Genomic DNA, 27,271 nt, shown 5'->3' on the forward strand with positions numbered 1-27,271 from the left:
ATAACTTAAGTTGGCCCTGCGTATTAGCTGATTCCCAGCTGGAGACTGAAAATACAAGAAATGGCCCAGATGAGCATCTTGATGTAGTGTATGTTTAAAGTAGAAATAGGGAGGAATAATCACCGTGTAGTAACTCTCATTATCAAAATAACCTGAAGAGTGTGACTTGGTTGGGGCATCATCCTCTGCACTGAAAGGTTGCAGGTTCCATCCCCAGGGTACATACCCAGGTTTTGGGCTTGACCCCCTGTAGGAGGTTTGCAGGAGGCAGCCGATCATTATTCTGCTCTGCCATTGATGTTTCTCCCTCTCCCTTTTCCTCTCTGAAAAATCAGTTTAAAAAAATCTTAAAATGACCTGAAGGATAACCATGTGTTTTGCTTGAAAGACATAATTAGTAATTCATTAACAAAATAGGACAGAATAAATACTAGCATGTTATACCTTTCATAAAAGTCTCAGATATAAGAATATAGGTCAGTGACTATATTCAGAATTATTGTAAAAGATAGGTGCCAAATTTACAATCTGTACCTGAAGTACCTGTAGATGTTAACGTACTGGTTGTCTTTTAGAATACTGTAGCGATGTGGAAAAACAAAAGAATAAAGATGTTTCCCTGTACCTGCCACTCCTCAGGTGTTTGTGAAGTAGGGTTTTCAGTAGATCAAGTAAGAAAAATCAGACATCCTTTCAGAGTCCTTTTCTGTGTGTGTGTTGGGGGGCAGGGTGTTACCTTTTTTATAACAGGAGAACTCAATGTGTAAGCCCTGGATTAGGCAGTCTTAACACTTGAAACTAATAGTAATCAAGCTAATTTGCTTTGAAAAGAAAAATTGTGTTATATGAATACCCTGTAGTTTAATGCTGTAACTCAGGTTAAAATAACAAGGTTTTTAGTACAGTAAAACCTAATTGTGGATGAACTGCCAGGAAACTACTCTGAATTAATGAAAATTGTGAATTATAAAGCATTTTAAAATGCATATTATTGTTTCCTGGTACATGTAACTTGAAATCAAGTAGCAGAGTATTCTGTAATATGTTTTAGTAACCAGATTTTTAAATGTATAATAAATACTTCTAATTAAAAGATCCATTTTAAATTTGATTTCTAATACAATGTTTATGAAAAGTTTGTTAGCATAAGCAATTAAATATTGTCAATTATAGCCACAGTCGTAATTTACTCAAAAAACTGTCTTTGAATTTCTTAATGAAACTTGAATGTGTTGATTCTTTTATAGCCTATGTTGAAAACATAATCAAGGAATAAATGTGTCTCACTGATAATTAAGTCAAAATATATTCCTGAAGTAGAAGAAAATAAAATCAAGTTTGAAAGTAATTGAGGAATTAATTGGTACTCAGTCCTTCAATCTAGAGAATTATCTTTGTTTTCACTAGAAATAATGCATTATTTCAAAAATCCTTTATAATGAATGGATTTATAATCTTGTAACTGGCACTATTTGGTAAAATGGGGTAAGTGGCTAGTTTTTATTTTATTATCATAGTGTGCATTGTGATTATCCTGATTACAAATTAGAATCACTTAGGGTAGCTCTTGCCTTGGCCACACCCCTTGATACTCTGATTTAATAGGTCTCAGGTGAGACCTGATAACAAGTATGACAAGCTTCACAGATGATTTTAATATACTACCAGGTTTAAGAAATACTCTTTTAAAACTTGAGTGCTAGGTAGCCTTAATGCAATGGTCTGGATTAGTAATAAGAGTTCCATAGCCACACTTGCTAAATTGTAAGGACTAGTATAAACCCTGTAAAACAGGAAATCTGCTACACCTCCTTACCTTGGGATTAGATTTTGGGTTAGTGGTAAAAACGAATGGACTTAGTGAGCTTCCAAATTAAACACCATTTAGTATTGCTGGAATCATTGGAATTGGAGTTTTCTTAGGAATCATGAGAATACAAATGACATTACTTTCATACCTTTTTAGTGCACGATAGGTGTTTAGTTCCTGATATTAGTTATTGTCTGGATTAGAAAAGTTACATTATTTTTACAGCTTAAAAGGGTGATCACTTTATTTGCTTCAATTATTATTAATCTTTTTTAAAGGTCTTAATTGTCTTTGAAAATTAGGCTGTTATCTTTCTATTTAGGGCCCCTGGTATACATATACTAGGCAAGTTATGCTACTTTCTTTTTACTAATAGAGAAACTAAGGCTCAGCCAAATTTTAAGTAATTTGCCAAAGATCACAGGCTGGCTTACCTTAGGACTTACAGTTTAGGTTTAGCTTATTCTGGTTTCCACTCTGTGAGTCCTTAATGATTAGTATGTAAATAAAACTCAGCAAGCATAGGTATTATTTGTGTAGCATTTACAATATTATGTCAAGGATATACATGACCTTTCAGTCCTAACTTTAAGATTGTTTTCCAACAGGAACCTTTAACTTTTAATTAAGTAAATTCAGGGACTTTACTAATTATGAAACTAAGTAGGCTGGATAGAAATATGTTGTCTTAGATTGAGTAAGTAATAATGTTTATAATATTATGTATTAAGCCTCAGGGACTTTATTATTAACCTTTAAAAGACGGCATTTAAAAGACAGCATCATACAAATTCCATATATTTTCCAGGATCAGCTGTACAAATAATGGTTTCTTTCCTTTTGCCTGTAAAAAAGAACGTATATGCTTAGGTTTCTGAGTATTTAATATATGAAGCTAGGATATTTATATCAGCTTTTTAAAAAAGTTTCTTCAACATCTGATTCTCTGAAAACCTTAATTACATTCTTTCATAATTTGAATTGTCATGGCCCTCTTTAATGACTTTAATCAACCAAACAAATAATATTTTTAATGACTTTTGACTCTTGGAGTATGTATCCTTTTTTTAGTGGGATAAAATAAAAATTTGCAAATTCCATATTTTTAAGCATTTAAAGCCTCAAATTTTGGTCTTCTGCCAACATTATACAGTGCGCAGGTGGTTTTGCCCAAGCATTGATATATCTGTGAGGGAATGACTTCACCCACTAGCAGAGACAGAGCAGTGCCATGCCATCTTTGTAAGCAACCCTAGTATTGTTATGGGATACTTATTTATTGGTTTTAAAGGAAATTGGGTATTTGGAAGTTCTAATAGTAGAGCAGTAGTAGGGAAAGGAATTTATGTGTGTGTTTTTTAATAAAAGAGCTTTCTTAACTCAAATGAAGATGGAAAGGCGCTTTTCTGCAATTAGTAGCTTCTTGCTGCCTAATAAGATAATCAACCCATAGGCCTGTTTTACAGTTGGTTGCCTATCTCAGCAGAAAGAATGCTTTTCTTCAACTGGTCTCTAGTGCATTGCTACTGTCAGCTCTCCTGTCTGCTGTGCTTCCCAGTCCTACCTTCTGCATATACCAATCCTTAGAGTATTTCTCTCTAATCTTCTTACTCAGTCATGTAACTCTTAGAAAACTTTAGAAGTTTTATAATGGACCTGGTGGAAACAAGACATTTGCAGTACAAAATTTCACATATCAAAGAATTTTAAAACTTGGATTCATGAATTTATGAAAGCTTATTTTAAAAATATATTTTCATGTGTTAATATGTATATTATAGAAGCAAATACTTAAATATTTCAGTTTTATTTGTTAATATAAGTATGCTATTTTTAATATCTAAATATTATAATTCCAGTAAATGCTAACTTACCTTTTTTTTTTTTTTTTTTTTTTTAAGGTACCAGTATTTTTTGCAAATTAAACAAGACATTCTTACTGGAAGGTGGGCTATTATAAATTTTTAGTAATGAGGTTTAAAAATACTCTTAATTCTATATTAAGTAATTGATGATCTTTGTAAACAAATTATCTATTGAAAAATGGTTACATATAACATGAATTCCTTTCATTAAATAAATTCATTAGTTAATAGCTAAAATATAAGTTGTATGGAAATTTCAAGTGTGAATAGTATAATATAAATTATAGTGCTTTTGAAATTCTTGTGTTTAACTTTGGGTTATGTATTTTCTGTTTTGTTTTATTAGATTGCCTTGTCCTTATAATACTGCTGCCCTTTTGGCTTCATTTGCTGTCCAGTGTAAGTATCAGCCCACTTTTTTTTTTTAAATAGATTTTTTTTTTTTTTTTGAGAAGGAGGATGGGGGGAGGGGGAGCAGAGAGAGAGAGAGAAACATCAGTGTGAGAAAGATACATTGCTTGGTTATTCCCGTACATACACTGACCATGGATCGAACCCGCAACCTAGGCATATGCCCTGACCAGGAATGAAACCCAAGACCTTCGGGTGCATGGAACTACACTCCAACCAACTGAGCCACACTGGCCAGAGCCAGCCCATTTTTGAAGCAAATAACATGTAATTGCATGGTCTATGTTTATATACATTGCCTATAATGTATATGTTCTTTAGACATAAGTTACTGTACAGAGGAAAGTGGCTGCAGAGGAAATGTAATGAAATATCCAATTAGTTAGCAGTTACAGATTCCAGAAAAAAAAAATTCTGAAGTTGTTTGAGATCTAGATGATTGTTATATGCATTGTTATAACTTGTTTAAATGGTAACAGCAGACACATAAATATTTTACTTCCAGAAATAAATGGAATTCATGACATTGCTGATTTGGCTATAAAAATTTTTAAAAATTGTTTATTAAAATTTATATTTTTCTTTCATTTATTAGCTGAACTTGGAGACTACAATCAGTCAGAAAATTTGCCAGGCTACCTCTCAGATTATTCTTTCATTCCTAATCAACCTCAAGATTTTGAAAAAGAAATTGCAAAATTACATCAGCAACATACGTAAGGATTTATTTACTTTTCTGCTTATTTGGTAAACTTCTTAATGGCATCTTCTCTAGAGAAATGTTTTACATTATTTTTAATGTGATTGTTACATTTACTTAATAGGACAGTTACTATTATATAAAATAGTGTGATTATTATAAAGAAATATAGGTGATCTATGTAAAAGAAAAATCATTGTGCCCTGACCAGTGTTGTTAGTGGTTAGAGCATCAGCCTACACACCGAAGAGTTTCAGGTTCAATTGCTGGTCAAGGACAAGTACCCGGGTTGCAGGTTCGATCCCGGGCCCCAGGCAGGGGTGCATGTGGGAGTCTCTTTCTCTCTCCCTCTGTTTCTCTCTCCCCCTCTCTCTGAAAAAGTCAATGGAAAAAATATCCTTGGGTGAGGATTAACAATAAAAAAGAGGGCGAAAAATTGCTTATTTCATATGAGACTTTTTAAAATTCCTGTTAAGAACTATAAAGCTATGTAAACAAATTTATTTGCTATTATGTAAAGTTGCCAGTTTTTATTACATAAAGTTTTATATTCTATATAAATATATATAAGGGTTTTATTACATAAAGTTGTTAGGACTATATATAAAGTATTTTTGTTATATAAAGTTTTTATTATATAAAGTTGCCAGGAATTTTAGAATATTATTCGTATATTCACAATCTGCTTAGCAAATTCTCTTTCAATTTTTAGCTATATGAAAGGAATCATTTTTGTTTAGTAATGAGCCAAGAGGAGAAAAAGAACTTTATGTTATACTAAATTAATAAAATAAAGAGATAGTAGCAATTTTTCACTTATAACAATATTCAACTTTGATATTTTGTGAGTCTAATTTTCTGTTACATATTTTTTTCCAATAAGAGATCTATTGTTTTGAATAGAATAGAAGGTAATATTGTTTATTGGGTCAGAGTTCAGTTTTGCAGTAACATTCAAAATACTCATGTAGAAACTAAGTTAGTGTTACATGTTGGCTGAGAGTGTGAACTCGAGCCAGACTGCCTGGATTGAAATTCTGGTTAGGTTACTTACTATGGTATAACCTTGACCAGATTGTTCTATGTCACTGCTTCTCTATTTCTTTATGTGTAAGTTGGGAATGATAAAAGTTACCTACCTCTGGAGTTACTGTAAGGATTGAGTACGTTTATATATAAAGTATTCAGAACAGTGCCTAGCACATGGTAAGCACTGAAGAAATATTAGCTCCTATTATTATTTTTTTCAACCTCACCTGTGGACATGTTCATTGATTTTTAGAGGGAGGGGAAGGGAGAGAGAGGAAAACATAGCAGTTGCCTCCCGTATGTGCCCCAACCAGGGATCAACCCCACAACCTAGATATGTGCCCTGACTGGGAATCTAACCCTCAACCTTTTGGTGTATGGAATGACTCTCCAACCTACTTAGCCACACTGGCCAGGGCTAGCTGTTATTATTAAAGAAACTTACTTTTATTTAGTAATGGCTCATGTGTCTAAAACAGGCTGGCAAACTAAAGCCCACTGCCTATTTTTGTATGACCCATGGGATAAGAATGGTTTGTATGGTTTAAATGGTTGGAATAAAATTTTAAAAAAGAATAACATTTTGTGGCACATGAAATTTTGAGAAATTCCAATTGGTGTCCATAAATGAACACTTACTGGAACACACATTCCCTCATTCTTCCACATGTTGTCTGTGGTTGCTTTCACATAACAGCAAAGTTGAGTAGTTGCAACAGAGACCATATGGCCTGAAAGCTTAAAGTGTTTACTGTCCAGCTCTTTCCAGTAAAGTTTGCTGACCTCTGATCTAAAATAAGACTACTGAATGAGAATTTTAAGACTGGCCTAACGTGGTGAGGGGGCTATTTTGGTGTAAAAGTAAATGCCATTTGTAATGAAAGTTCTATACATAGCATATCTGAATCAAGGGTTTGAAGATAAACCCAATTTTATAAAAAATTTACCAATAATGAAAAATCTCTCCTGCAAAGAAAACATTATACATTTGGTGAGGTAGTAATTATATATTTCTGTGTAGTTTAAAGAAATGATTCCTCAAATCTTTAAACAAAGAAAAAAATAGAATCATCTAGTTTAACTGGTGATGGGGTAGGGAAGGTAGAATATTTATTTAACTTAATTGAATTTTATAGAAAACTGAAGAATATCTGCTCTTTTGAGGAATCTCATTTTTATGATCATGCATTGGCAGGTTGTTGGCTGCTTTTTTTAGTATCTGTAGTGAATGAAAGATTTATATCTGCTTTTGTAATTTGCTGCTTTTGATCTGCTGTAGTCTGATAATAACAGATAACTAAGGTTGTTAGAACAGTATATAATATGGGAGTAAATCAATTTTTAAAGGCTTTGCACTTAAAACTGTAGTTCTAAAACTTGTGTTTTAGAATAAGAATCACCTGGGATATTTACTATCTGTTGTAAAACACCAATTTTTCTCTAATCTGTCATGGAACAATACTTCCAAAAAATATAATAAAAGTGAATTAATAGAAAAGTAAAATGGAGAAATAAACAAGGACATAAAAAATTGTAAGCCATTTTTATTGTTAGATTCAACAGACATAAAATTACTGTGCCAAAGTTCTAGAAATGATTGTTATGAATCAATACCTGTCTGTGCACCTTTCTGTGAGAAACACTGCTCGAGGTTGTCTCAGAATCTATGTGTTTCAGAAGCAATCTGTGATTCAAATGCAAATGTGGTGTACAGATCAAATTTTGAAACACTACTTTTAAGTTATGTCTGAGAATAAGTGACTTTCTAACAGCCATAAGAACAGCTTTGGATTTTTAAAATGTAATGCATTCTTATATTTCTCGAAAATAAGAAAATGTTATACAAAGTAATAATTTGTGTTATTGAAAATGTACCCTTTAGATAAGTTAGATGTAATTGTACATAACTAAGGAGTGGTCATGCATGGTGTTTTGTAGAAGATTTAATTAGGATGCTGAAAATTTTCCAGATAAATAGCTTTTTTCTAATTTGGCCATATTTGTGATTGATTTAATTTTTAAAAAAATCTTTATTGTTAAGAGTATTACAGATGTACCTCCTTTTTTCCCCCATTTGCCCCCCTCCACCCGGTTCCCTCCCCACCCCAGGCCTTTACCACCCTATTGTCTGTGTCCATGGTTATGCATATATGCATGTAAGTTCTTTGGTTAATCTCTTCCTGTCCCGTCTTTCCCCCTTTCCTCAGAGATGGTCAGTCTGTTCCACGTTTCCATGCCCCTGGTTCTATTTTATTCATCAGTTTATTTTATTCATTAGATTCCACGTATAAAGTGAGATCATGTGGTATTTGTAAGAAGAATTCTTTTTTTTTTTTAATATATCTTTATTGATTTCAGAGAGAGGAAGGGAGAGGGAGAGGGAGAGAGAGATAGAAACATCAATGATGAGAGAGTCGTCATTGATTGGCTCCCTCCTGCATGCCTCCGACTAGGAATTGATCCCGCAACCCAGGCATGTGCCCTGACCAGAAATCGAACCCCGATCTCCTGTATCCTAGGTTGATGCTCAACTGCTGAGCCACACCCGGCTGGGCTGTAAGAGGAATTCTTTAAGACCTCATAGAAGATAACATTTTAAAGACACAGTTAGCCTGGCTGGTGTGCCTCAGTGGTTAGAGCGTGGACCCAGGCACCAAAGGGTCATGGGTTCGGTCCTGGTCAAGGACATATAACTGGGTTGCAGGTTTGATCCCTGGGCCCAGTCAGGGCAAGTGCAGAAGGCAACCAATTGATGTGTCCCTCTCCAAAAATAATTGAACATCAGTTAATATTTTCTTGTAGATTTTTTTTTGAACACTGACTCTGGACTTTGAATTTTATTAATAATACTCAGTAATTGTCTTAAAATTTTCTTTCCATAATTCTTTTTCCATTTCTCATGTGTGTCTTTATAGAGGCTTATCTCCTGCAGAAGCAGAATTTAATTACCTGAACACAGCACGAACCTTAGAACTCTATGGAGTTGAATTCCACTATGCAAGGGTAAGTGAAGAAAACTTACTTTGATGTTGTTGAATTAGGCTCCATTGCTCAGTAATGCCCTGTTAGCATTAGGTAACAAATGTACTAACTAGTGAGTGCTACTAGCATAAATACACTGAAAATTTCCTTTGAGTGTATTTTCACAATCACTTAAGATTCAATACCTGATGAGAAGAATGGTTGAAGAAGATTTTTCTTCCAGGAAGTGGTTTATGTTATAAAGATAATTTTTGCAGACCGTAGGAGATAATACCTTCAGAATTTTTATTTTACAAAATAAAGATTAAGTTATAGGAAAAGTAGTTTTTTGTATATTTAACTTTTTTGATAGTCATATCATAAAAGATGTTTTCACCTCACTGAGACCTGTATTACTTCACTTGTTTGTCACTTACTTTATTTTCATCATTTAATGACCTTAAAATTTTTTACTTATAAATTACAAAGTGAAGCATATTAATACATTTTGGCTGTCCACCCCCCATCCCCAAACCCCTTCATTACTAATGATGGAATTTATGGCACTGGCCAGTGTGGCTCAGTTGGTTGGGCATTGTTCTATGTACCAAAAGGTTGCTGTTCTATTTCCAATCAGGGCACATGCCTGGGTTTGGGGCTCCACCCCCAGTAGGGGGCTGTGCAGGAGGCAGCTGTTCGATGTTTCACTCTCAAAATGATGTTTCTCTCTCCCTTTCCCTCTCCCTTCCTCTCTCTCTCTCTCTAAAAAAAAAAGATGGAATTATGATCACTAGTTTCTCTACAGCACTCTAACTTTGTTTTTATTGTGTCAAACTTGACTGTTTCCAGGACTATTATCCTCCTGCCGTAAGGATATATGTGAGTGACTTTTCTTCATCTGTGTGTCTCTACACCTAGAGATTCCTTCTCATACTTTATCAAGAGGTTATATACCTTTAGAAGTACCTGCAGTACAGTTATTCTCCATAACTAGTGAAAAGTGTGATTATATAGGTAATCATCAGTTAGGTTGGTGATAGGTTTTACATTCTCTTGGGACAAATTGCTGAGCCTAATAAGGATAGCAGACTGAAAGGGAGTTAAGTTTTCTTTAGTTATTTTGAAAGTATTTTAATTTACAAACATAGACAAACAGTGGTTTGAGAACTCAAAGTTCTATTTCATGTAATGGTTTTATTGTTTAGGGCCTCACCTGGCTATGTTCTGAGAGGAGTACTAATTCTTATATTTCTCAAAGCTTATGTCAATCTCTCCTTTAAAAATCAGAATGACTTGCGTTTCTCACATAACTATATCTGATAATTCATTGTTAGTGTTTGGACTTGGAAATCTGTTTGATGCCATTTAAAATGTGTAAGTTTCTCGTGAACCTTTTGTTTTCTTTAAAATGTGCCCATGCACCTTTTCTCACTGTTTGGGGCTACTACTTTTGAACATGGTTCTCTAAAATGTAACATAGTGGTCAATATTTGTGCAACTAAATTTTGTTTTTTATTATAATAAAGTTGAAGACCAGTGGCAATTTAATATGTGAGCTAAACTATGGTTAACAATAAATAAACCACTGCATTTAGTCATTTTAGTCTTTGTCAGTTTTCTAAAGGTATCCTAGATTGCTATGTTTTCTGACTACAATCAATGAAATACAGAGTATTAGACTACTTTCCTTTTTATCTTTTTCTTCATTAAATTTATTGGGATGATATTGGTTAATAAAATTATATAGGTTTCAAGTGTACATTTCTATAATATATTGTGTGCCCACTACCCATAGTCAAATCATCTTCTGTCACTATGTATTTGGCCCCCTTTACCCCTTACTACCCCCACCCTTTCTCCTCTGGTAACCATCATACTGCTGTGTGTGTCTATGAGTGTCAGTTTTATATCCCAAATATGAGTGAAATCATATGGTTATTAGCTTTTTCTGACTGACTTATTTCGCTGAGCATAATATTCTCACAGTTTATTCATATTGACACAGCAGTATTTCATTTTTTCTTATGGCTGAGTGGTGTTTCATTGTATATATGTACCACATCTTCCTGTATTGAAGGACACTTTGGTATCCTTGTCTTGGCCAATGTGAATAATACTGCAGTGAACATAGAGGCGCATATATCTTTGCAAATAAATGTTTCAAATTTTTCAGTTAGGTACCCAGAAGAGGGATTGCTGGTTTGTATGATAACTCTATTTTTTATTTTATTTAAAAAAATATTAATCCTCACCTGAGGATATGTTTTTATTGATTTTTAGAGAGAGAGGAAGGGAAAGAGAAACATCCATGTGAGTGAGAAACATCGATCAGTTGCCTCCTGTATGGACCCCAACCAGGGATCAAATTCACAACCTAGTTATGTGCCCTGACCAGGAATCAAACCCGCCACCTTTCGGTGTACGGGATGACAGCCCAGCCAACTGAGCGACTGGGCCAGAGCGTGGTAACGGTGCTCTTAATTTCTTGAGGAATCGCTATACTGTTTTCCATAATGCCTACCAGTTTACATTCCTACCAGCAATGAATGTGGGTTCTTTTTCCTCTACAACCTTTCTACCACTTGTTATTACTTGTTGATAATAGCCATTCTAACAGGTATGTGAGGTGGTATCTCATTACAGTTTTGATTTGTGTTTCCCTCATAGCTAGTGAAGTTGAGCATCTTTTCATATATCTGATGGCCATTTGTATGTTATTTTGGGAGAGATGTCTGTTCAGGTCCTCTGCCCATGTTTTAATTGGATTGTTTGTTTGGTGGTGAGTTCTATGAGTTCTTTATGTATTTTGGATATTAACTCCTTGTCAGAGCTTTTGTTTGCAAACATCTTCTCCCATTCAGTGGGTTGCCTCTTTGTTGTTTTTCATTTGTTTTTAATTTATCTTTGTTGTTGAAAGTATTACGAATGTCCCTTTTTTCCCCCCATTGATTCCCCTCCACCGTATACCCCTCCCCCCAGGCCTTCACCCCACTGTTGTCTGTGTCCATGAGTTATGCATGTATGCATATAAATTCTTATATTAATCTTTCCCCTGCCTTCCCTCTGAGATTTGTCAGTCTGTTCCATGCTTGTATGTCTCTGGATCTATTTTGTTCATTGGTTAATTTTGTTCATTAGATTCCACATATAAATAAGGTCATGTGACACTTGTCTTTCTCTGACTGGCTTATTTTGCTTAGCATAATACTCTCCAGGTCCCACCATGCTGTCTCAAAGGGTTAGGGATCCTTTGTTTTTAAAGCTGCGTAGAATTCCATTGTATAAATGTCTGAGAAGATGCTTGATAGGATTTCAATCTTGAACTTGTAGAGACTTGTTTTGTATCCTGACATGTGGTCTGTCTTTGAGAATGTCCCATGTGCTCTTGAGAAGAATGTATATTCTGCACCTTTGGGTTGGAATGTTCTGTAAATGTCAATTAAATCCATCTGATCTAGTGTGTCATTTAGAGTCACTGTATATGCAGGAGGCAACCGATTAATGTTTCTCTCTCACATCAATGTTTCTCTCTCTCTCCCTCTCCCTTGCTCTCTCTCATAAGTCAATAAAAACACATTTAAAAAAGAAATTGTGATAAATCCCTATTTTGGAATAATATGTAGCAGTTAAAATTGAGTTAGAGGTACAGGTGGCTCCTGACTTAGGATGGTTCGTCTTAGGATTTTTCAACTTTATGATGGTATGAAAGCGATACACATTCAGTAGAAACCATACTTTGAATTTTGAATCGTGGCCTTTTCCTGGACTAGCGATACACCATGTGGTACTCGCTCATGATGCTGGGCAGTGGCAGCAGACTGCGGCTCAGTCACCCATGCGGTCGCTGGGGTAAACGACTGATAATATACCATGCACTGTATTGCCAGCATTTTTTGGATATTGTGTTTTGTGTTTCTCATCCCATCATATCTACAAAACACTCATCTCTGTGTGTGTCTCCTGCTTGTGGTTAGATGAAGAGAAAGGCAGTTACACTTGAGATGAAACTCAAGATAATTGCCCTACCATAGACTAATGTAAGTGTTCTGAGCACATTTAAGGTAGGCTGGGCTTAACCAAGATGTTTGGTAGATTAGATGTATTAAATGTTTTTTAATGATATTTTCAACTTACCCCATCATAAGTCGAGGAGCATGTATATGCCTATTGATATGAAAAAATGTGTACAGAATGCTAAGAGAAAAATTGCAGAATAACATAGCCCAATTTTCGATGATTAAAGAAACAATGTAGTTATATGTCAAAAATAATACTAATTTATATTTTGTAAAACATAAAGATCTAAAAGAATATACACCAAAGTGAGAGTGGCTATCTCTGGAGAGTGAGGTAGAGAATGTGGAGGGTGCCCTTTGACTTCGTATTTGATATTTCTATATTGTTTTGAAACTTTTGTAAGTAAAAATAATTAAAATTATTTTAATAGCTATTTTATACAACTTAATGTTGCTCCCATCCACAACACTGTACAATTTAAGTGTGTTCATGTTATTGTACTCTTGGCATATGACAATAGAAAGGCTGGAATATTTAAATAAATTGTCTTAGAGCAGTAGTCTTCAAAGGAAAGGAATGGAGGGCACCTAGGGGAGCATGAAATGAACAATCGAAGTATGGGTGGATAATATTTTAATATCTATTCTTATTCATCGTGAATTTCCTCCTTTTTACATTGCTGGTTTTTAGCCTATTATAAGATAAAACACAGATACAAGAATATATCTTAGTGAACATCCGCAACTTGACCACCCAGGTCAAATAGTAGAATTTAGCCAACCATTCTAGAAACCTCCTTTGTACCCTGTCCTAATGCAGCTTCTCCATACAGTGTATTTTTTAATGGTTTTATCACCCAAGTGTACCCTCCTAGATACTCTAGCTTGGTCTTGCTTTTTGTTTGTTTTAACTAGATAACTTTTTATCTTTTAATGCCCCCTTCCGTTACTGTTCCTTAGAATTTTCTTATTAAAGAACTGGACCATTTCACCTGTAGATTCTCACAGTCTGGATATTACTGTTCTCATATTCACAGTGCAGTTCACCATGTTCTGCTGTTCTGTGTGTTTCCTGCAAGATCATGGCAAGCTTGATCTAGAATCATGATCAGATTTGTTATTGATCCCTTTGTTGTAGTTTTTAATTAGGAGACACATAATGTCTGGTTTTCACTTTTTTTAATGTTAGCAACCATTGATGTTCAGTGCCTGGATCCATTAGTTCATTTGAGGCTGCAAAATAGAAATACTCTAGTTCTTTTTGTTCTTATTTATTTTGCTGGAATAATGTTATAGGGAGTCACTTCCCTTCCTTGACTATTCGACTGCACAATAGAACAGTTCATATGAGAAAGGCAGGGAAAGTGCTGTTTGCCTCTCTCTTTTTACTTACCCAGTTTTCAAGGTAATGAGTTGGTTCCCTGCTGTCCTAAGGAAATATTCAAATATATTTTTAAGTAATATCATTATGAATTCATGGATTAAACATGTTTGATAAGTTTCAAAATATTGTAATTCTTTTTCTTATTGAAGTTCTCTAACTGTCTTATCTTTGGTCACTGGGAGTCTCTTATTTTCGCCCATAAGTCTTTTTGACATAGCCTTTGTAGTCTTTGATAGCTTCCATGCTGTCTAGTATTTTAAGATGTTTCAAGTTTATCTTGTCTGTCTGCTGCCACAAACCTGGAGTCAGCTATTTCTTCAAGAAGCCCTGGTTTCTTTTAAGGGAAAATGTTATTTCAGAATCTCAATCTGGGTGTTAAGAATGCTCATTTCTACTGGTTTAGTCATTGTTTCTAGGTCTTTTAAGTATATAGAGTTGGAATTCATATTTATTTCTATATATCTATATTGAGGTACACAGAATAGTTTGATTTTTATAGGACTCAAGGGAATCTAGAATTAGAATATCCCATATTTAATTTGTTTTTCTCTCACATAACACTTAAAACAGTAACTATAATATTACCACATCAATTATGACTGGAACAGTTAAATTATTTTTGTCAGTATTATCCTCTTTTTTCTGATGTTTTATGGTTGCTCTAGATTTGCACTGTCAGATCACCTGGCTCTTCCACACCATGTTCTCTCCCTGTTAGCCCTCATTTAATGTCAGTTTCATAGCTAACTGTGTATTAACAAAGTCTTTATAATCAGAGGTGATGTGAAACACTCTCTAGTAGTGTAACTGGCTAAATATAAGCGTATTACCATCAGAAATCAATTAGAAATATTTATTTGAGAACCAAGCTCTGTGGAAGAATGTAAAATGATACAATGGTTCATTGATTCCCAGAGTATGACCACAGACTGGTGCTGATCCATGGATTGTTCCTTACTGGTCCGTGATGAGATACATATAGAAATTGAAAGTTAGCATTTAGAAACTTTTATAGCAATCTGACATGAAGCGTGTGGTTGGTATATTTTACAAAGTATTAATACTGGACAGGTCGGAAATTTAAATAAAACAAATTAACATAACAGGCCCTTTACTACAAATAGTTTATTATAGATTGTCACTGTTATAGACAATCCCAAGTATTACCATGTAGCGGACTGTAATTGGGTAGTTCAGATATGTGGTTTAAGAGAGAGATAAATATCTGTGAGAGAAACTTGTAGATGTATACTAATGAAATTCTTAAAGAAGATCGACTTGACTAGACTTTGGTTTCATTTGACTTGTCAGAAAGACATGAAGAAGAGATGAGACCAGCATTAACAAAACATGTAATTAAGCGCAGACAAATGGCAACATGGAACTGGCTTGACAAGAAACAGAGGGTTTACTATTTAGAACAGGGAAGATAAAATGGGATGGAGGGTTGCTTCAAGGCCTTCAATGCCGAACTAAACAGTGAAGACATTTTCCTGCAGATAAGAGACACATTCATTCCACAAATGAGTACAAGGCACTTTGCTGCACCTAAGAACTCATTAGTGGGCAAAAAAAAAAAGGGAGGGACCCTATATTTTGCAGCTTAGATTCTGGTTGAAGAAGACAAAAAATGAACAGATTAAACAAGTCAATTTATAGCACAGTATTAAACAGTGGTAAGTGATAAGAGGAAGAGCAGAGTAAGCTATTTTAAAATAAAGTGGTCAGCACACATTTTCTGTACATTGGAATTAATAGCATTTGTGTCCACGAAGGACAAATAATTGTTTTCTTGTTTTATCTTGCCTACCTCTGACAACACTGTGGGAACTGCCACTTCAGTCTAGATAGCTATAATTTAAGAGCTAGAGCTCCTAGTTATCCCTGAACACGTTTCTTAAAACGTGTTTTTCTCCCAACATAGCAGCAACTTGATTGATTTGTCTGTTAAGTTTTGTTTATCTCTTAAATGGTACTGGTTCTGATTCAGGCATCCTGGGTCCAGGAACCCATTTGTTCCTGACCCACTGTGGGATTTTCCTGTCACACAGGAGAGACTTCAAAACGAGCCAGTATAGAGTTTAAAGTGAAAGAGAGTATATTAATGAAGCAATGGGACTGAGAGAAGGCTACCCACAGGCAGAGCCGCTCCTCCCTAGTAGAATTTATTACTTTTATTGGGGATTATTTAATCAAGGGGTAGGGCATTCAGTAAGGGGGGGAATATTCAGGATTTTTCTGGGAAAGGGGTGGAGACTTTTTGAAGAGCCCTTTTTGGCCATCTTGTGTCCTTATATGGGCTTTCCCTTTCTGATCATGGTGGGGGGGTGTCGTTTAGAATGGTAATGTATTACAGTGATCATATAATGAGGCTAGTGGTTACTACAAGGTGAAACAAGTCGCCATGTTGGATAGAGCTGGCCCCTGCTGGTTCTAAGCCATAAATTCATTGGGGGTTGGTATATTACCTCCTTGCTAGCCCCTGTAGCCCTTATCTGTTACAGCTGTTCCTCCACATACCCTGTCTCAGGTCTGCTAAGGTGCTTGGTGGTCCTTGGTTGTGTACTTCTTTTGCATTTGTGATTCCTAGTTCACTTCTGTAATGTCAGGGACTGTGGTCAGGACTATGCCAACTGTAGTGGCCACTCAGGGCCAGGGAGGTTCCCTCTAGATCTGGACAATCCAGAGAAGACGGTGGAGCCAAAGGAGGATGAGACTTTTACTTTATTTGGCTAGGACAGGCCAAATGTACAAGATACACAAACCCATACTCTCTTCTGGTGGCGGCCAGCTGGACGTACATGGGGGACACACTGCACCCCTGGGGGACAAACCCCACCTCTGAAAGTCCTGGGCCAGTCTTATAGGAACCAGGACAATAGTGGCTCTCAGCCAACAATGGGTCAGATATTAGTCAGCTAACAGGGCATCTGTTACGATTCTGCTATATCATGTTTACATAACTTGGGCCTTCTGCTGTGAGAAGGTGGCAAGAAGCCTAAGTGTTTTCACCTTCCCTACAGCTTGGTGTGGGTGCTGTTTGTCTTTGCTGTAGCCTGCCTTAGGCGGTGGTGGTGGAGGAAAGGAATATATTGCCAAGTAGAACGCACCTATAGTTTGCCTTTTTCAGTTTGGGGTTCTCCGTCCCTTCTAGGGATCATCCTGATTTCTGTCCTAGTGTCCACAGTTGCTCTTTTAGGCTGGCTGTACACACTTCTGTGTCCTCAATCCGACGGGGTCAGATTGTAGGGCTGGTAAAGCTGCTTGATGACCTTAGATGCTCCCTACCTGATGATCCTGACAGTAATTTGAGGGATCCTTTTATTTTTTTGTTCCTGTCTCTGAATTTTTATCTGTTAAATTTGCTTCTCTTTCCACCTCCACATAGAACTTTCTCTCTCGTGTGTGTGTGTATGTGTGTAGTTTGAGCTGTGTGTGTGTGTAGTTTGAGCTGTAATTTTTATTCTCTCCATAAATCTGATTTTATCACTTTTATGTCTTTACATATTCCTCAAAATGTCCGGTGCATTGGATTGTTTTCAAGTGTTATAGATTCTTTTTTCAGATATCTTTTCTGATGTTTTAAGTTTGGAAGAAGTAGTAATAGGAGTATATATTAAGTCTGCCATCTTTTAGGCTCAGTCTACCATCTTGGTCCAGACTTCTAATGGATGACCTTTAAAAAATGATTTATGAAATCAATAAAGATATATTTTAAAAAAATGATTTAAGCCTGGCCGGACGTGGCTCAGCGGTTGAGCGTCAACCTAGGATCCAGGTGATCAGGGTTCAATTCCCAGTCAGGGCACATGCCCAGTTGTGGGCTTGATCAGTCACTCTCTCATCATTGATGTTTCTATCTCTCTCTCCCTCTCCTTTCCTCTCTCTGAAATCAATAAAGATATATTTTTTTAAAAAATGATTTAAGGTCGATAATGTACAGTGGTTCTAGTTATTGCTAAGCAAAATGATTAGCCAGACAAATTAGTTTACACTGTTTTGTGTTTGGCCTTGTTACGTATTATCCTACTTAACAGGTTAATTTAATAAGGTTCTATTTAATTAGAAATTATTGACACTACATTTTAAAGGCTTTTGTTTTCTTAGGGAGACAATAATAAAATCTTGATTATATTTTCATCAGTTCTGTCTTTTTGAGCAAATGAATAGTAGGGGTAAAAGCATTATTGCTATGTTAGTTTACCTATAGAATGTTTCAAGTCAGGAAGCAAAACTACTTCAAGGTTGATTAGCATCTGAAAAAAAAGGCATTTTAATTGTTTTCTTTATAGTGCAGATTAACTCTTCAAGTTTGATCAGTTAGCATGAAAACTTGCTCAATCCTCAAAGCGCAATTCAAATTTTCTTCTCCAGAGTCTTCCAAACTCCCCAACAATTAATTGTTCCTCACTCTCTACTTCCATGATGTTTTTTATTGTATTTTCCTAGTTATGCAGTTATAACTAGTTTTCATTATATTGGGAATACCATTTTATTACTGATTGCCCTTCACCAGACTCTGAACTCCTCCATGTTTTATTCACTCTTTGCAATCCTAGCATTATATTTACAGTGATTGGAAAATAAGAATTTTAGGAATGGAAGGATGGATACTAACTCATCATTCTAACTTCCTGTCCCAAAGCGTCAGCCCCAGTTATAAACTGGGGAATCCTGAGATCATAATGACTTTTAATAATGCAACATTTAAGTTTGATTTGAAGTATGTCATTTGTTGTTATGAGATAACAATTACCATATGGGTCTGTAAATATGCAATTATGTGATGCCTTTGACAGTGTCTCATTGTGTAAAAAAAAAAAAATAAACTAATCCTATTTTTTAAATATATTTTTAACTGATAAAGCCCAGTCTTTTAGATTTTTCATTTTCTTTTTTTGAAGGATCAAAGTAACAATGAAATTATGATTGGAGTCATGTCAGGAGGAATTCTGATTTATAAGAACTGGGTACGAATGAATACCTTTCCATGGTAAGGACTTCCATCAGTACTTTTGCTTTTTTTATATTACTAATATAATAATTCATGTTAAAGAAAGTGGCTGCTGAAGTATATTAATGTTGGCATGCAAATTTATTTTACTTACTTGGAATCTACCAGAAGATACCAAAATAATAAAGTTATTTATTTCAAAAATTGTTTAGGTTATAGAAAATACTACTTTATGAATTTTTCTTTTAGGGAATCGCTAAATTTGTACTGTATAATATAAAAGCTAGCATCATATTTACACTCTCTTGCACCATGCTAATTGCTTTAAATACAGTATTTCATTTAAATGCATTCAGTGAGGTACTGGTTTATTTGGAACATGGGCATGGTTGTTGCAACAAAGACCCACTATTACAGTGACTTAAATTGGTGGAAAGGAAGTATGGTGGCTTCACGAGGTATAAAGCTCATATTTTTGTTTTTATTGTTTGTCTTAGTGCTCTACTGTCCTTAGTATATTGTCCTAGTCCTCACTGCTAGGATGACTTACCCACCAGCACTTCTGTGTTCTCCCAGAATGAAGAAAAAGGAAAAGTAGCACCTGCCACTTCCCTTTAATGAATAACATGAAAATAATAACAATTACATTTCTTTTATATATACTTATATACACACATACATAGATATATCATGTAAGTAACTTCGATTTTTTAAAAACACAAAAATTTTCTTTAGGGGAAGAAACAAATACAAAAGAGCTATATTGTATTAATCTGTTCTCTTTATAGCTCTTAAAATATTTGGTCCTGATTTTTTAATATTTATGATTTTTATTTATTAGTTTTTTATAATTAGTTATTATTAATAGAACTCTGTATAGTTCAGTAATAAGAAGACAACCTGAATTAAAAAATAGGAAAAATATTTGAATAGACAATTCTACCAAAGAAAATAATACAAGTGACCAAGAAGCACATGAAAAGATATTGAGTCATCAGTGAAATGCAGATTAAAACCATAGCGAAGTATTACTGTACACCCACTAGAACAGCTTCAATTAAAAAGGATGACAATGTTAGGTGAAGGCAAGGAAACAGAGCACATAGAATTCTCATACATTGCTGCTGGGAATGCAAAGTAGTACACCAACTTTGGAAAAGTTGGCAGTTTCTTTAAAGTTAAACAGATTGACCATATAATCCAGCAATTCTATTCCTAGATATTTATCCAAGAGAAATGAAAACGTGAGTTTATATAAAGATTTGTACACTGATGTTCATAACTACATTATTCATAACAGCGCAAAACAAAATTCCAAATGTTCATCAGTTGGTGAAAGGATAAGCAAATTATGATATACAAAGGAATACTTTTCAGCAATAAAAAAAGTGAACTGTTGATACTCTAAGCCATGTGGATGACCCTATCCTCATAACATTATGCCAATTATTAGAAGTCAGACAAAAAAGACTATACTTTGTTTCTGTTTATATGAAATTCTAGAAAACATAAATTAAAAATACAGCAGACCAATGATTGTAAGGGACTGAAAATGAAAAGCAAAGGGGCACCGGGGCAACATTTTGAGGTGATAGAAATGTTTTATGGTGAGTTTGGTGAGTGCAAGTTATACAACTAAATACATTTGTGAAAATTCATTGAATTGTTCAGCTATAATTGCTATATTTCATTGGGTATGTAAATTATACTTCTGTATAGCTCATAAAAGAAAACTAAAGATCACTTAGTGTTTCATGTCACATCTTCTGAATGCTGCCTACATAATTCAAACTGTGCTATGTTCAAAGGATAATATAAAATAATTCAATATGTGGTCCCTGCCTATAAGTGAACACACAAAAATTCTTCATAAAACACAATAAGAAAATTTATTGGTAGATGTGCACTTTATGATTTTACTAAAGACAATTTTTTAAAATACTTTTTTATTTTACATTTTATATATATGTCAAAATCAGAAATAAATTATTTTCAGATGACATGGGTTAAAATTACATGATGATCTGAATTTTTCTGTACTGTCAAAATTCTATATTATATACATATTCCTTTTTTATTACTAAGTAGGGATTATAAAAGAGTTTTTGGCAAATGCTTCTGGAACACAAAGGATACAATCTCTCTAGAGAAAATTTTAATGGATTTGGGATATTTGAGATGGTCTTTAAAGGGTAAATAAAAATTTCCTCAGTGAAAAGGAAATGTGGAAGAGGCACATTTGTGTAGAGGAATTCATGGTAGAGGTACCAAGCATGTGCAAAGACCTAATAGTAAGAAAGGACATGGCAAGTTGAAGAAATATTGGGCTATTTGGTTTGGTTTTCCCTTCAGTTTTTTTTATTGAGTATAGAAGCAAGGTAACAAGAAGTTAGGAAGATAATGCTTAAGACAGAAATTGGGTTCAGATTGTGAAGTACCTTATATTATCCTGTATGCTCAGAAGTTGGTATATTTTACTGGTAAATATGCTTGGAGCTAGTTTAATTCTGACAAATAAAACTCATATTTCCAAGTCTTTGTCATATAATTAAGGTTAGGGGAAAAAAAGGGACATGAGCATTTAAGATTGACTGGAAAACCTTATGTAGTGTTCATTTTAAACTTTATTTTCAAGAATTAAACTATGTAGATGGTATTTAAAGTTACTAAAGCTACTAAATTTACATTATCATGGAACATAAGAATGTCTTATGATCCTAACCACTCATAACAGTACATACTACAACAAATACATTTATAAATACATTGCAAGTAGCCATGATATAAGTTCCAATATCAATTGAATTTCAGGGAAAATTTGTAGAGTCTATAATAATCATTAAATATATGGCTTACTTATAGTTCTTAAAATATGGATCTATTTTCACAAAAGCAACATACTTATCATTAATACTCTGTGAATAAGAGTATTCTTATTAACCTCACCACCTGTATTAAGTTGCCACTGTCTTTAAATTGATATTTAGCGAAGTATTGTATAAAAAAAAAATCACTTGATGAAAACTGATGATTACAGCTTTAACATCTTATCACATACATTTCAGCTACTTTTATATTAATGTTTTTAATATTTTAAATAATATTTTCAAACCAGAATTTAAATGGTGGAATTACCAAATTTCTACACGTATGAAGAGTTTAAACTTGGAAGTTTAGAACTGGTAGCTTTAAAGAGTGAGGCAAGGAAAAAAATCACTCATGGATTTTAATTTATTTTATCTGTAGCTTAGAATCCTGTAAGTTGGATGTTATTAACATTCTTTTTACAGATAAGGAATGAAAAATGGCAGAGAAACTAACTGGTCTAGGTTAAACAATTCATAAGTATGAAGCGGAACTTTAAACTCAGGTTTTTCAGATTCTGAAACACAAGCTTTCATGTACCTCTTATCTCAAAATTAGAGCTACATGTAGAAAAAGTAGTGTACCACATAATAAATATGCTCCCTCATATCTTTCCATGTATAGTTATCCCTGAATTGCCTAGTTCAAGTTCATACTTTTAAAATGTTGAATAATGAATTGGGGTTATTTGCATTCTGTAGATTAGACTTCATTAAAATTAATGCTAATCAAAAAACACCATTAAGAAAATAAAATGAAGAGGAGAGAATTCTGGTTCCCAGTCTAGCAGATAAAGAACTTGAAAGTCATCATTCCTGTCCTTACAAGAAAAAAACCAGAAAACTGAAAATCAATAATTCTTTTTAGATCCCTCAGAGAATTAAGGACACAAGGCAAACTGCAGCTCTGAAAACTGGAGAGACAGATGAATATAAAGAATGACAGTTTACCAGGACTAGAAACCACTGCTGCAGCCAGCAACTGGTAGGAATACTTAGAGGGTAATTGAATAATTGCTGGAGACTGAACAAAGACTAGCTTGAGAGATGAAAACTCCTGAAGTCTCAGCCTTATGAAGGCCCCCATGCTTTTGTAAGTTTTACCAGTCTCCCACCAGTTTCTCAAGTGAAAATCAGAGAAAAATCTACTTATGCCCTAGAAGGGTGGGGTGGGGGATGGTGGTGCTGGTGAGCAGGGAGTTAACCATTTAAAATATGCTCAGAGCTTTCTGTTCTCTTTAATGAAAGTCTGCCCTCAAGGAAATCTGTTTTACCAATACTAAACCAACATGGGTTCTTATCAAAGTTGGGGGAAAGGAAAATACCCATTTCCAGCCCTCTCTGTACTTCCTATCTCACCCTAAAAAATCATTCCACCCAACCCACATCTTACTACCACATCAACAGGGTTCCTGTATAATAGGATTACAATTTAAATAATTGCAGGGCTCAGACTACATAAGAAGTAGCCTCTAGGGAAACCCAGAAACAACAGGAAAGAAAAAAAAACAAAGAGAGAAGAAATAGCTTCAAACACCTACCTCACAGACTGTTCCTTTTAGGAAGCTACAATTTGATTGCTTTAGTTTCTTAAAGGAATTTATATCCCACAGCATTATTGAAAACAATAGAGGAGTGTGGGTAAGTAGGGGAGTGTTACAGCTGGATGTGCTTATTGAAAGACTGGGATGGCTGGTACCACTGTCATTGTAGGAATACTGTGGGTATATTCAGAGCCTTCCTGAATAGCAGCAGCAGAGGCTTAAAACTGGGGGTTGACAGCTAGAGGTAGAGTTCATAAAAATAGTCCAGCAAATAACAATAACAAGCTGTGGGAAAGGGAAAAACCAGTATCAGAGTTACTGCAACATAATATGTACTACATTCAGTTTCCAACAAAATATTAAAAGGCATGCAAAGACAAAGGAAACTATGTCCCATACACCAGAAAAAAAGCAAGAAAGAGTTACAAATATGCATGTGCTTAATAACAGAGCTTCCAAACTCATGAGGTGAAAAGGAAAGGAGAAATAGACAATTCTATAATCACATTTGGAGATTTGAGCATTCTTTCTCAACAATCAATCCAAAACCTGGAACAATAAGAAAATAAGCTGAAATAGATTTTAGCACTACCAACTCTCTTGACTTAATTGATATTTATGCAATGCTACACCCAACAACAGAATACATATTTTTTTCAAGTGCAGGTGGTCTGTTAGGAGAGAAAATATGCTGAGCCATAACACAAGCCTAAATAAATTTTTTAAAGAGTTAAATCATGTGGGGTGTATTCTTTGATGACAGTGAAATTAAATTAGAAATCTATAACAATCAGATTACTAGAAAAACTCTAAAGACTTCTAAATAAACCACGAGTCAAAGAAAAAAACCATCACAAGACAAATTAGAAATAATTTTAACAGAACAGAAATAATACAGCATGAAAATTTGAGGATGCAGCTGAAGTGTTTTGAGGAAATTTTATAACTTAAATGTGTATATTTGGGGGGGGAAATTTAAGATCAGTTATCTTGAGTTCTTGTCCTGAGAAATTAGAAAAATAAGAGCAAATATAACTCAAAGTAATAGAAGGAAGAAAGTTAATTAAATATAAAATGAACACAAGATAGAGAAAAATTAACGAAAGTCTGTAGCACTGACAGAGGAAAAGAGACGATAACAGGAATGAAGGGGAACATCACTGCAAATCCTACAGACATTAAAAGCGTAGTAAGCCTGGTCGGTGTGGCTCAGTGGTTGAGCATCAACTTATGATCTAGGAGATCGAAGTTTGATTCCCAGTCATGGTACATGCCCAGGTTGTGGGCTCAGTCCCCAGTAGGGGTCAGGCAGGAGGCAGCCAGTCAGTGATTCTCTTCATCATTGGTGTTTCTCTCTCTCCCCCTCTCCCTCCCTCTTTCTGAAATCAATAAAGATATAAAAAAATAAAAATTTAAAAAATAAATATAAAAGAATGTTATGAACAGATTTGAATATCATGAATACATTCACAACCTAGATTAAATGGGCAAATTCCTGGAAAGACTAAATGAACAAAAGTAACGGAAGAAATAGAAAAATCAAATACTATGTCATCAATTTAACTCTCTTGTGAATTCTATCCAACATTTAAGGTAAAAGTAATACCAATCTTACATAATGTCTTTTAGAAAATAAGGGAGGAAGGAACACATTCCAACTAATTATTATCTTAATTCTAGCACCAAAGACCTCACAAGAAAAGTTACTTATGAACATAGATGCAGAAATCCTTAATAAAACTTTACCAAACTGAATTCAACAGTATATAAAAACAATAATTCATTGTGACCAAATAATTCATTGTGACCAAATTCATTATTCCAGGAATATAAGGATGCTTTAACATGTGAAAATCAGTATATTTAGCTTTATTATTATAATGAAGAAAAACCATGATTGTTTCAGTAGATGCAGAAAAAAATTTGACAAAATTAAACATCTGTTCATGATTTTTTAAATTTAACTTAATATATATAAGAACATACATATATTCTGATTAAGACATATATGGAAAATCTGTTAAACACCTTGCCGACCAGTTACTAGTATATACGTGTTTCTGTGTCTAATGTTGCTAATTTGTCACGAGATAACTTGTATCTGCACTTACATTAATTTAAGTAATTTTAAACACCTTGCTGACCAAAGTAGCTGGCTGCACCGGTGATTTCTGGCTTGAAATAGTCGATCAGCAAGGTTTAATATGCTAAATGGTCAAAGTGTCAGTGCTTTTTATGTAAGGAAGATCAGGAAAAAGCATGCTTACTCTCTCTGCTTCAGCTTTGTTACATAGGTCCTAACTAGCATAATAAGGCAAGGATATGAAATAAAAGGCAAACAGATTGAAAAGAAAAAAAAAACAAAACTGCTTTATTTGCAGATACTAATGCATATGTAGATTGGCTGAAAATAAAGAAAATGATAGGGCATGTAAATACATGGAACTAGTACTCATAAGAAGGCTGGTGTGGCTATATTAACGTACAATGTTCCAACCAATTCGTGAAACTTTTGCAGTTTCTTACAAACTTAAACATACACCTACCATGTGATTGAGCCATTCTATTTTATAATTTTTACCCAAGAGAAAGCAAATGTGTTTATAAAGACTTGTACAGAAATTTTCATATCAACTTTATTTGTAATAGCCAAAACTAGAATAAACATAAATGTACATTATGCAGTGAGCAGATAAACCAGTTGTGATATATCAATAGAATGGAATAGTCCTCACCAAGAAAGAGAATTACTGAAAAACAAAGCAATATGGATGAGTCTGTAAGTAATTAAGCGGACTTAAAAGGAGACAGATAAAGATGAGTAATACTGTATGATTCCATTCATATAAATTCTAGAAAATGCTAACTAACCTATAGTGATGGAAAGCTGATCAGCTGTTACCTTGGGGTAGGGTGGGTGAGGGGGATTACAATGGCAGAAGGAATCTTTTGGATATGATGGATATAGTTACTCTTGATTGTGATGATGATTGAACAAATATATACATAAAAATGTCACATCAGATTGTACACTTAAAATATGTACAGTTCGTTGAATGTCAAATTATATTTAATAAAATGGTTTTCAAAAGGGGAGGGAAATAAACATCATAATGATAAAAGTAACCAATAATAATTTTTATTATTTTAGTGAAAAGAATAAAAAACAATTACATAGTTGCCATTCTAGGAGAACCGCACAAAACTTTGGACAAATAGAAAGTAAAAAATGTTATGATAGCCTGGCCGGGCGTGGCTAAGCGGTTGAGCGTCGACCTAGGATCCAGGCGATCAGGGTTCGATTCCCCGTCAGGGCACATGCCTGGGTTGCGGGCTGCAGCTGATCAATGACTCTCTCATCATTGATGTTTCTGTCTGTCTATCTCCCTCTCCCTTCCTCTCTTTGAAATCAATAAAGATATTTTTTTTTTAAAAATGTTATGATAGAGATAGATGCAGATATGTCAGTTATTACTAAAATCATAAATGTATTGAGCCTAAAATTATAAGACATAGATTATGAAACTTCATTTTATATAGATTTACTGATGTATATATTGTGTACATACCATATGTTCGCTTTTTAAAGTATAAAATAATGATTTTTAACTTATTTACAGAGTACATCACCACCATAACCTAATTTTGAAGCATTTTATTGCTCTCAAAAGATATTTTATAACCATTAGAAGTCATTTTCCATCCCCTCTTCTGCCTGCCTTTCCCCGTCCTA

At 34.4% G+C, this 27,271-nt stretch overlaps 1 protein-coding gene across 4 annotated transcripts in view; it reads left to right on the forward strand.

The window, feature by feature from the left end:
* PTPN4 (protein tyrosine phosphatase non-receptor type 4) overlaps positions 1 to 27,271 on the forward strand; it is a 174,205-nt gene that overhangs the window by 66,618 nt on the left and 80,316 nt on the right. For all 4 annotated transcript variants that reach the window (XM_016209806.2, XM_087819904.1, XM_087819905.1 and 1 more), the window contains 5 exons: positions 3,712 to 3,756; positions 4,022 to 4,074; positions 4,682 to 4,802; positions 8,731 to 8,818; positions 19,081 to 19,169. In XM_016209806.2, the coding sequence (XP_016065292.2) occupies positions 3,712 to 3,756; positions 4,022 to 4,074; positions 4,682 to 4,802; positions 8,731 to 8,818; positions 19,081 to 19,169 (396 nt within the window). The remainder of the gene's footprint in view (positions 1 to 3,711; positions 3,757 to 4,021; positions 4,075 to 4,681; positions 4,803 to 8,730; positions 8,819 to 19,080; positions 19,170 to 27,271) is intronic.

This window comes from Miniopterus natalensis, chromosome 8 (genome assembly GCF_054644295.1).
Source record: "Miniopterus natalensis isolate mMinNat1 chromosome 8, mMinNat1.hap1, whole genome shotgun sequence".
NCBI classification, from domain to species: domain Eukaryota; kingdom Metazoa; phylum Chordata; class Mammalia; order Chiroptera; family Miniopteridae; genus Miniopterus; species Miniopterus natalensis.